The 12,075-nt window shown below is 30.6% G+C and overlaps 1 protein-coding gene across 1 annotated transcript; it reads left to right on the forward strand.

Moving 5' to 3' along the window:
• Positions 1 to 2,037: 2,037 nt before the first annotated feature.
• LOC107924506 (phosphatidylinositol 3,4,5-trisphosphate 3-phosphatase and protein-tyrosine-phosphatase PTEN2A) lies at positions 2,038 to 7,294 on the forward strand. The gene is given in 14 exon segments (XM_041103882.1): positions 2,038 to 2,059; positions 2,497 to 2,571; positions 2,574 to 2,818; positions 3,030 to 3,131; positions 3,214 to 3,270; positions 4,066 to 4,131; positions 4,382 to 4,558; positions 4,669 to 4,758; positions 4,851 to 4,915; positions 4,982 to 5,058; positions 5,404 to 5,450; positions 5,531 to 5,661; positions 6,378 to 6,447; positions 6,550 to 7,294. Coding segments are annotated over 14 exon segments (1,737 nt in total). The 3' UTR covers positions 7,063 to 7,294.
• The last annotated feature ends 4,781 nt before the right edge of the window (positions 7,295 to 12,075 follow it).

The following is a 12,075-nucleotide window of genomic DNA, read 5'->3' on the forward strand; positions in this document are numbered from 1 at the left end:
TGAAAATTTTTACAAATAAAAGTAGAAATATATGAAATAAATGGAAGTTTTCCATAAATTCAAAGTTGGCTTTTTTTCATGTTTAAAAAAATACTAAAAAAAGTAAAATTTTTTAACATATAGACAATGTTAATTGTTTTTAACAATTTTGTATATTATTTTAACATATTGCCATAAACACTTTGACACTATTTTGAAAATATTTTTAGTTAATATGTTTAAAATATTTAATAAAATATTTTAATGTTGTTAATATTTTTGACATATTTCTAACAAAATTTTAGAAAAAATAAAACTTTTAACAAACAATTTTAAAACTTTGTTGAAATTACTGGAAATTTTACTTAAATGTTTTAAAAAAAGTGATTAAAATATGTTTAAAACATGCTACAGTTTGTTAATTAAAAATGTATAGAAACTTAAAACTATTAACATGACATTTTAAATTATTTAAAACTATTTATATTTGTAAATACTTTTTCAATAAAAAAGTTTTAAAAAACTATTTTAAATTTTAAAAATCGATATAAAATATTATACAAACAACTAAATTTGGAATAAAATTTAAGTAATTTATATATTATATAAAACATCATTATAAAAAATTATAAAATAATTAAATATTCTTTTTATTGATATACGAATTAATTAAAAATAAATTTAACTCGATTGATATTATTTTCTGTAAAATACATTTTACTTGATGAATGTTTGCACGATTATGTAAAATTGATTTCAATCAAATATTTGGATGGTTTTTTAATAAACTTAAGTATCATTATTCAAATCCAATCTAATTTTTTAATAATTAATTTTATTTTTATTATGTAAAAACAATATTTTTAAAATAGTAAAAATAAATTAAAATTTTTCGAAAAGTAATTTAAAAATTTGTGTAAAATTTATTTTCAAAAAATTATATGATATTATTTATTATTTTATATTTAGTTGAAATTTTAAATTTTTAAGAAATATTTTAAGAAGCTCGAAAATTTACTAATAATGTTCAAGTCATAAAAAAACACATTTTTAAAGCAAAATAAAAGTATTAAAATCGAAAATCCAACTGAATTGAATATTATTAACAATAAAAAAATCAGAAACTTAACCGAAATTCAACTATCCCACGGGCAATAGAAAATGTAATAGATGGAATTGATAGAAACAGTTTGTTTCTGATGTTTGTTGTGCAGAGATGTCCCTTTTGGTTCAAACTTGGCTGTTCTGTTTGATTTTTGTCGGTTGTCTTTGGAATAGGCAGTCCTTGTACTTGAATATATTACATGTTCCAGTTTAATTCTAAGTAAAAGAAAATGTAGCATGTAATTGTAAAGCGTTCTTCGGCGTACTTTGGTCTCCTTAAACTTCTCTCCTACATGAGAGGGTTAATGTAATTTGGGATATTTGTGAATAAATTAACTTAAAAGCAGCCCAAACCCGGTTCGTCTTTTTTCGGGCCGAGGTTTGTAGAGAAGGATGGACCGATGGAGCTTTCGGCCGTTATAAATAATCGTTAACCCATTAGTGAGCAAAATTACTAATTAGCGGATAATTTCCGACCCGCGATACCGGTTTTTTCAATGGTAATATTTTTTTTTATTTTCAATTGCGGACATGAGCTTCGACGCAAGCCAATCAAATCAATAAACAGTTGAAGATCTTGTTCATCTTCAACAATTGCAGCGTATAATTCAGTAAGGATCCGATTTCTGGTAAGGTTCTATTTTTCAAAATCAAAATGCCGCTAATCTTGATTCCATTTGTTAATGCGAAATTCATGAACATTTTTGGATTTTTTTTTGTTTAAAGTAACCAAGTTTTGTTTCCAGATCTAATCTTTTACTAATTGCATTTCAATTCATTGTCGAATTAGGATATGCCGGTGCTTAGATTTATACGTATAAAGAAAAATATTGCAATTTGAATTTGAGACGTTGGCTTTCAAAGAGCAATGTATAAGTAGCGATCAATGAACTTTGTTAGCTTTCGAGCTAGGATTTGTTGTTTTTGAAAAGCCATCTTTAATAATAGTTGTCAATGATAACTGTTCCAAAATGCGGTATTTTGAGCGTTTCATTGGCTTGAGAGGATTTCAAACTTCTTTGGCTCCATTCTATTTTGCTTCCTAAATACACTTTTTTCTTGGTTTAGTTTTGGATTTGATTGCTTGATTCCACATTGCAACTCGTTGATGATTAAATTATGATATTTTTACTCTGTTTTAGGTTATGTCCTTTGTTCAGATATTGGTTGATTTCAGTTGAGTAGTAGAATGGACTCAAATCTGTTGATTCCTTATCTCAACCTCCAAGTAAAGCTCTGATGTTGAAACCTCTGCTGAAGTCGCCGCTCTGCTAAACTGCCAGCTAATATGAATGATATGAAAAGTCACCCAATGGCAACAATGTGGAACCTCCTCTCAAAACTTATGATATTGAACCTCCAAAGCCTGCTGATAATGCATCTACTGTCACTGTGAAAACCATTTCCTCGCAGAACTCCCAGCATCTGCGTTACCCTCCACTGGCATATCTTCTTGGGCAAGAAATTTGAAATTACCACAGCCCATAGCACCACACAGGAATCTCAAGCTGGAAATGATGGGACTTCAGCTTTAGCACGCTTTACCAGTGGGCTTGGATTGAGGTTGCAATCGATGACTCTATCACCGGATGACAGGGCAGCACATGCTTCTACAGCACCACAAGCTGTTTTTGAATCATTTAAAAAGGGTATAGTTGACTCGTCTTTGAATGCAGTGAAGGCTGTGCAGGTCAAAGCACGCCATATGGTCTCGCAAAACAATCGAAGATACCAGGTATCCTAACTGTGTTAGTGGTGGTGGTGGTTTGTTTTTAATTAAAATGTCTGACATCAAACAGTTATCTTGATTTAGATTTTAATATTAAAAGACTCTCTTATCCAACCATGATGAGAAGTTCCTTATCTTTCAGATGTATATATATCAAGTATGATACCAATTTATAATGAATCACATGCTCAAAAGATTTTTAATGCATATTATACAGGAGGGAGAGTTTGATTTGGATATGACTTATATCACTGAGAATATAATTGCTATGGGGTTTCCAGCTGGTGATCTAAGCTCTGGGCTTTTTGGATTCTTTGAGGTAAAAAGGTTTACCTGGTTTGCAATTGAATTTTCGTGTCCAAGTTCACTTTTTGGTTTTATGGACTTAAAATGTGATGCAGGGCTTTTACCGAAATAAAATGGAGGAAGTGATCAAGTTTTTTGAAACTCATCATAAGGTAGGATGTTGCATGCATAACAAGGGACTCTTTTATCTGTTTATCTGTTAGATCTTTAAAAAGGGTGAGGTCAGAGGTGCTCCCTTTAAATAATGAAATACTATGAAGAGGGTTATTTAGAATTTTAATATGGACTATGCAATTTAATAACTTGTATGTTACATGCCTAAACAACATTGCAAAAAAATTAGGGGTTCAATATTAACTAATATAATATAGGTGACTGGATGAGGAAAGGGGATAATTTGAGATGTGTATAATTTCAGTAAAAACAATATGAAACTATATGGAAATATTTTCTATATTTCAGGAAACATCATATACAGTTAAATAATTACGGAATTCACTAGGAGATGGAGGATTGTAGTTGTTTAAGTTTTGTCTAAAATATGATGGAAGGATGTATTGCTATGTCATTACTCATGTATTAATGGTTACTGTGATCTTAACTGTGAAGGTCAGTGTTTGTCTCATTAAATCATAGTAGAAGAGTAAGTTTAGTTCAGGCAAAGTTGCAAGTGTGTGGAAACTAAAAATTGTAGGGTTAGAGAAAAACAGTTGAATAGTAATATCATTCTCTTTCCCATCTCTCTAATTCTATATCTGCAGTAATAAAAGTTCAAAGTTTAGTTTTGTTACTGGCTGGTAATAGCACATTCCAGACTTAGTGGCTTTATGTGTTCTGGATTAAATCTGCTGTACGTCTGTGAGTAGGTAGGTCTTTGTCTTATATTTCTGAAGCTTTTTGGAGGCCTCATTTTGTCACATATCTTATATCAACAACTTTTTGTGCAGGGGAGATACAAAGTGTACAATCTTTGTTCAGAGAGGTTGTATGATGCATCACTGTTCCAGGGGAAGGTTTATTCTCATCTCTATTTTCCCACTAAATCCAAATTGCATTTTGGTGGTCTGTGCTCTTCGAATTTGGCTGTTTGGTTCTGTAACTATGTGTATAGTAAATCTTGAGCAATTTTGGAGACTGCCTGTAATATTTATTATACCTAATGCTAGAGTTTCTAGCCTACCTTCTATTTCATTGGGATTTTTATAATGCTAATTTTTGCAGCTGCCCCTAGATGGCTAGATCTAACATCCAACTTATTTACAGGTTGCGAGTTTCCCATTTAATGACCACAATTGCCCCCCATTTCATCTCATAAAATCCTTTTGTCAAAGTGCTTACTCATGGTTGAAAGAGGACATTGAAAATGTTGTGGTTGTTCATTGTAAAGCCGGTATGGGAAGGACAGGGCTAATGATTTGCAGTCTTCTTTTATTCCTTAAGGTGGGATTTTATTAGCTCCTCACTAGATCTGTGGGGTTTTTTAGGGGACTTGTTCTTTTAGCTCCATTTTCAATTCATTTATGATTGTATTATCACTTTGCTTTCTTCAGTTCTTTCCCACAGCTGAAGAGGCCATTGATTACTTCAACCAGAAAAGATGCATAGATGGGAAAGCTCTGGTCCTCCCAGTCAGATTGTCAGTCATTACATTCTGTGGAAAATTTTAATCATTTATGTCAACGATAAATTTTTGGCATCCTTGCTCATAGGTGTCTTTTCCTGTTTCCCTTAGAGATATGTCAAATATTTTGAGTGTATCCTAACGCGCTTCAACGGAGAAGATCAGCCTGGACGTAGGTATGTCATTTGTTTAAACTTGTGTTTCGTTCACCGTTAATATTACTGAAGTTAATGGTTTTGTAGGTGCATGATTAGGGGCTTCCGGCTTCACAAGTGCCCTTATTGGATTAGGCCCTCCATTACCATCTCTGATCACAGTGGTATGCTTTGGTTTTTCATGTAGTCCTGCATGGTGTTCATCCTAATGGTATTATACCGTGTGAAGTTTGCTTATCTCAATTAATATACCTTACAAATAATATACTGTAGGAATGTAAAGCAATTTTAATTGTGATTCCACCCGTCATTTTTTCTCTAGAACTTCAATTTCACGTTTACTGTTTCGTATTGCACCTATCCTGAAGCGGTGAGCTGATACATCTTGGCCCATGGCAATGCCGGCATATACTGTTAAATACAAGATGAATCATTGTTTTCGTATCATGTGGTCTTCTTTGAATTGCATTATCTGCAATTTGGTAATAGCTGAAATTTTCTCATTGCAGGAACTCTGTTCTCTACAAGCAAGCATCCCAAAACAAAGAATTTAATGGTGAAAATTATCTTCTAAAGCTTTACAATTTCATTTTAGTGCTATCTGTCAGTACTCTGCTAATGTGTTTGCAATTGCAGCCAGAAGATTTCTGGATTAAGGCACCTAAGAAAGGGATAGTAATTTTTGCACTTCCCAGGGAGCCTGGTCTTGCAGAAGTAGTGGGTGACTTCAAAATCCATTTTCATGACCGCCAAGGCGATTTTTACTGGTCTGAAATATCTCTCTTTTCTGCTCTTTTGTATCTCAATTAAAATGAAAAGCGAACTCACATTCACCATAGAAGTTTTTAGATCCTGTTTTGAATGAATTTAGGTATTTGCCAGTTCATTTACTTTTAAGCTGTTACTTGGACTTGGGTGTGAATGTCAGGATATGGGTATATGCGATGTGTATGTTCAAGTTTTTTAAGTTTTCCCATATATTTGAGGGGTTGTACTGTCATATCCGTATCTGAACATAGGTGCCAAATACAGGAAATTCAAGAAAAATGGAAAATCAGAGTAACATAGCTCTTAAACGCATTCATAAGCTAAGCAAAGCTGTTGTTTCAGCAATGGCAGATCATGCATTCTATCTTTAAACACTGTCTCTAGTGCAATTGCTTGATTGCATCAAGGAGTATGCTCTCTTCATGAACATGTGGTGTGATACACAATGTTATTTGGATTTGAATGTAAGTGTCAGATACAGGTATCATTTTCTCATACTCATGTCTGGATATGCATCAGACACAAGATCCTGACATACTTCAAGAAAAATTAAGTGTCGGAATACCATAGGTGACGAAATCTGTTTCTAATGCCATTGCTTAATTGCCTCTAAAAGTATGCTTTCTTCATGAAAATTTAGTGTGATATAAATCTCTTTAAGATGCATATGATAGTTTTGGACAGTGATACCTTTTCTTTGTCCTTTCCTTTTCAGTTGGTTAAATACGACAATGATAGAGAACAGAATGATACTCAATGCCTCGGATCTTGATGGTTTTGATAAGGTAAATACTTAATAAAGAAGCTAATGTATGAGTATGCGAAAGGGCTTTCTCCTTCAATTCAGACATCATGTTTTACGGTGATTTGTTACCTTTAACCTGTAGAGAAATGTGCCTTACCATGGATTCAAGATTGAATTGGTAATGATAGACTATGATGGCCCACTAAAGATGAATTCTAAGTCCGATTCTGCAAACAATGGAACTGAGGGTAACTCTGGTTATGTCAAGGATCGAGTCGTAGGAGCCAATTCAAAACAAAGCAATGCTTCGGAGACTGAAGATAACGATGACATATTCTCAGACAGTGATGGAGAGGAATCAGGGGCTTCACCGAATAGGCCGACTCAACCGGCCGCTGGAGCAGGTCCTACAATCTCCAGCAACCTATTGAACCCTGCAGCCGAGCAAAAAGGAACATCAAAACCATCTGTCAAAAACCAAGAGCTTTCATCGAATAATAGTTCCAAAGACATTGCCATTAATGGAGTTGGCAAACATTCAACAGGAGTTGAGCTCCCCAGTATGGAGTTGATGGGCGCAAGTGACATCAAATCCATTGCTGCTGATGCTTCAGTCTTCAGTTTTGGTGACGACGAAGATTATGACAGTGACTGAACTAGGTTTGTCTAAACATCAAAACGAGAAATTCCCATTGATTATTCTTTTGGAAAAAAAAAACACACGATAAAATGCAACTGAACAATTTATTGTACGAATTTGTTGCACTAATGAGAGGTTGAAGGTGATAACTTGACCTCTCGTTAGCTGCCATTTGTTCTTTGCTTTATATTGAATTCTCTTAGGCCGTGTATGTGTATGAACCTTAACCATTTATTATTATCTTGCATATTCGTGCGTAACAGTAATATTGGGGAACAATAACAAAAATTAAATCGAGTATCGAACTACATTTATTATTCGATTTCGCTTCTCTTAACATGAAAGATGGTCTAACAAAAGCGAATTACAAGTACAGCATTACATTGTGCGGAATTTCTTTCCCAAGTTTATTTGATTGAAAGACAAATCCCAATTTCCTTAAAACTTTTTTATGGCAACTTGATTGATAATGGGCAGTAGATGTTGGTTTATTCAGTCAATTAGGGTCCCTCATTCCACCATCTTATATTATACATATAATATATATATATATAACTTAAAAGACCAAGTCCACCCAACCAAATCATTGAACAAGAAATTTTGAAAACCTGATAACCAAATTAAATAATTGCAGTTCAACAGTTATTTGTCATTATCAAACCAGGGGGAAATTTTGTAAACAAAGTGCCCAAATAACTACAATATATATAATAATGACCAATGGCCATAAGCAAACAAGGAAGAACCATCATAACATATAGATATAAATCCTACATTCTCCATTGAGAAATAAATATTGTCATCATTTGATCCAAAAAAATTTTAAAAAAATATCGTCATCAAATGAAAATGGTAATTTTTTTTCCTTCTGTTCACACACCCTCGAGTTTTTTAAGTAAAATATATATTTTTTGCCTTCAGCTTTAGATAATATGTTATTTTTGTAAAAAAAAAATTATGACGAAATCTTGATTAATCTCAACGAAGCTTAATATGAAAAACGGATTAGCTAGCTACCTATTAAGAAGAGTCTGAAAAAAAAGACAAAGACCCTTAACCTAACAACAGGCAAGAGGACAGGGACATGGGGCTCCACCACTTTAGACAAAAACCCTATATTATTGGTGGGCTAAGAGTGTAAGCCATTGATGGCACGTGAAAACAATGAAAGCAATGAGAGTTTTGTGTTTTTCAACCGAGCATTGAATGGCAAATCATTGATGGTCTTCAATTTTGTTCATATACAACAAAGCATAAACTGGTGGTTAGTTCAAAACCCACTAATTTTTGCTTCTTTCTCCCACCCACCACCAAATCTGTCCATATCTAAGCTGATGTTTACTTTCGTGTTAATATTATGTTAATACCTCAATGCATTGTGATTTATGGAAATGTTATCGTCAAGAATGTTATTGTTAAAAAAAGTAATATTACAATGTTTGGAAGGTGCTAATTAAAATAATAATAATAACAATTTATTAAGAACGTCACAATAATTTTTAAAATTACCTTTATAAAAAAACAATTTTTATTAATTTTAATATTTTCTAATGATATTTATTATTAACAAATGCATAATTTAATCTATTTATCTTTAAATATATTTTATTTTAAATCCAAATATTTTAATATATTTATTTCAAATTAATATCTAATTAAATTTAAAGTAAGTTTTAGATATTTAACTAGATTTATTTATCAGTTTCACCCATGTGATGTATTGATTGATTATATGTATTAATTAATTTACATTTAATTATTTCTTTAATATATTTTATAAATTTTGTAATGTTTCGTTAATAATATGGGTATGAAATTAAAACATAATAATATATAAGTTTAATTTTAAAAACATAATAATTGATATTAGACTGAATTTAAATAAACAAAATTTTAATTTTTTAAAAAATATAAATATAATAGTAGATTTTATGAAATTTTCTTTTTATATATATATATATATTTTTAATTATTTTTAATTAGTAATTAGTGAATGTAGATAATTAATTAAATTTAAATATTGTAACCGCTAAATAATTTACTATAACATTATCTATATTTTAAAATATCTATTTCAATTTTAATAGTGTATTTAATTGATAAAAATAGTGATAAACTTGGAAAGATTTTGTTTAAACGATTTTAAATTTTACAATGGCTTATTATGTAAAATTATAAATTAAATTATTGAATATAAGCAAATGAGAATGACTTGTTATAAAAATATAACTTGCATAATATCATTAAAAATTATATAAAAATATGTGAAGGGATTTATGTTACAGTTTTTCCCTCCACAAATGCTTACTTTCTTTCTTTGACACATGGGAATTTTTAATTAATTGTGAATTAAAAACTTAATAACATTGTAATAATATATACGGGATCTGAATGTAAAAAATTAAAGTTCAAATATAAGATTTAATCCAGTAGCACTTAAAATTTGTTTATAATTAAAAAAAAAAGAATTGACCCAGTTTATTATTATCAACAAAAGATTTTTAGATTATTATTGGTGTATGTAAATAAGGAAGTGTTGTTTTAGTATTGTTACATATTAATATTGGTATATGTTGATATATCATTTTGAATTAATTATAGATGTTTTTAAATATTTTTATATTTATATTTTTTATTTTTAATAAAATATATATTATATATAATTATAAATGAATCTCAATTATATTCATTAAAAAAATTGATTTAAAATATCAAAATTGTGTATCAACCAATATAGATCAATATACACTTAATATAAATCGATATTGACAGAAATAAACCAAGATATATTAAAATAATCTAAACATACGAAAATATTGATCAAAACATATATTTATAAATAAATATAACTGGTATCGATATATTACCTACAACAATAAATTGAATACATGAGTTTTTAATATAATCAATCAAACATAAAGAAAGAAGGCAAATTACTTAACTAATAGGATAATCATAAAACATATCCACCTACTCTTTTGATGGGTTTTGACCATCTTTCCTTGTTTTCTTATTATTATTATGGACGATTCACTGTTAGCCGATCACATGCTAGAATGAAAATATAAACTGTAATTTTATCTTATTTTGATTGGTGGGTACAACATTGGTAATTAAAATCCATGATATTCAAAAAAAATATAAGTTAAAGTGTATATATATATATAAACATCTTAAGTGTCTCAGTATTTTAGAAAACAAATTAAATTACCAAAATTTAAATGAAATAATAATTGAATAGATAAGAAGAAGAAGAATAAAAGGTAAGTTGAATAAATAATAGAGATGCGGAAACAGATGGGAAAAATAGTACGACGGACGCATACGGCTTACAACAGCGAGAATCACGGGAGCAACCCCCACTTAACCAATCCCATAACACAGAAAAACAAAGAGATGCTGTCTTTTTCGATTATATGCAAAACCTAAATCATAATTAAAATATTAACTCACAAATGCTTTTTTAAAAACTTTTATAATATTCTGATAAAAAAAGGATAACTTAAAAACAAAAAATAAATATAAGAAAAGGGGAAGTAATGCGTTGTAGCTGGCATTGACGGGTCAAAAGGGGACAGGCTAAGGTAATAGATTACTTTCCAAAAACGATAATAATCGTATTAATAAATTCATCTTTTTTAACTTGTAGTAATAATAAAAAAAAGTACTTGAATTTTATTATTTGTATTTATTTAATATTTGATTTTTTAAAACTTACCAATTATAAATCAAAGCATGCCGTTAGTTTTTATCAATTTGGTTAGTAATTGTGCACCATGTATCAATTTTTTTTTATCAAATCTAAGAAACGAATTTTTTTTGTAAAATTAATAATTTATTTTTAGTTAAAAATATAAAAAATATATTTTTATTATTAAAATAATATATATATTTTAACATTAATCTCATTATAAGTTCTTATAATATCTATTCTTTTTGATACATTAAAACCTATAGCCTCTCCCCAAATTTTTTTGGTGAAAAAAATAAATCTATATTAAATTACATGAAAAAATACTGAAGGATACAAAACCCTCTTTCCTTGTCAACAACGAGAAAGTCTAATGCTTCCTTTGAAGGGGTCTCAAACAGATGAAGATTCGCCGTATCCGTGAAAGCCAATTTGGTTATGTAATCCGCGTTTTGATTATGCTCCCTAGAAATGTATCTTAATATCCATTGCTGGGTATTCTTCTAATCAAAGCTTAATTTGAAGTCTTCAAAGCATTTTCATGTATGGCTTTAACAACTTCCAAACTATATGATTGAATAATCACCTTATCATGGCCTCTTCATTGGGCAAGTTTTAGGCCATCTAAAATGCCCCAAAGTTCTCCATCAAAGACCGAGCATGTCCCTAGAAATCAGTTATAACCAGAGATCTAATCACCATTCTTATCTCACATAACTCCCCTAGCAGATGCAGTTCATAATTCCAATTGAACGGCACCATCGGTATTGAGAAAAATCCAACCCCTTGATAGTTATTCTCCATAGGAAGTTTCGTGGCCTTCTGTCGGCTCATCTTTGAAGACCAAAGAAAATTGTTCAGCCCAGCTAATCGAAACTTTGATTATCTTGCTTGAACTCCAAGATTTCCGTTGAAAGATGAAGAGTTTATGATTCTTCCATAAACGGCACGCTAGTGACCCAAAGAGGCATGTCCAAGTAGCTCCTTCCTCGTGGAACTTCGAGGTGTTCTGCATATTAAGAGAAATCCACTCGCGCAAATTATTAGAGAAAAATTACATTGTAAATTATCCTGGATAACCTAATTCTAGCCTTCCGTACAATCTCTAATAACATGCATAACATCATTTGAGTCATGTCCACAAATTGGACAAGAAGGGTCAACTACTAGACAGCGCCTAACTCTTTCCGCATTAGTAAGTGTAGCGACGTAAAAAATTTTAGTTTCGCTTGGTCGCTAATTGTGGCAATTTATTGAAAACTGAAGTTCGATTTTTTTGAAACATAAATTGAAAAACGGAAATAAAGAGGGGATTCGCCACCGATCCTTTTTATAGG

The sequence above is a fragment of the Gossypium hirsutum genome, chromosome D11, assembly GCF_007990345.1.
Source record: "Gossypium hirsutum isolate 1008001.06 chromosome D11, Gossypium_hirsutum_v2.1, whole genome shotgun sequence".
NCBI classification, from domain to species: Eukaryota; Viridiplantae; Streptophyta; class Magnoliopsida; order Malvales; family Malvaceae; genus Gossypium; species Gossypium hirsutum.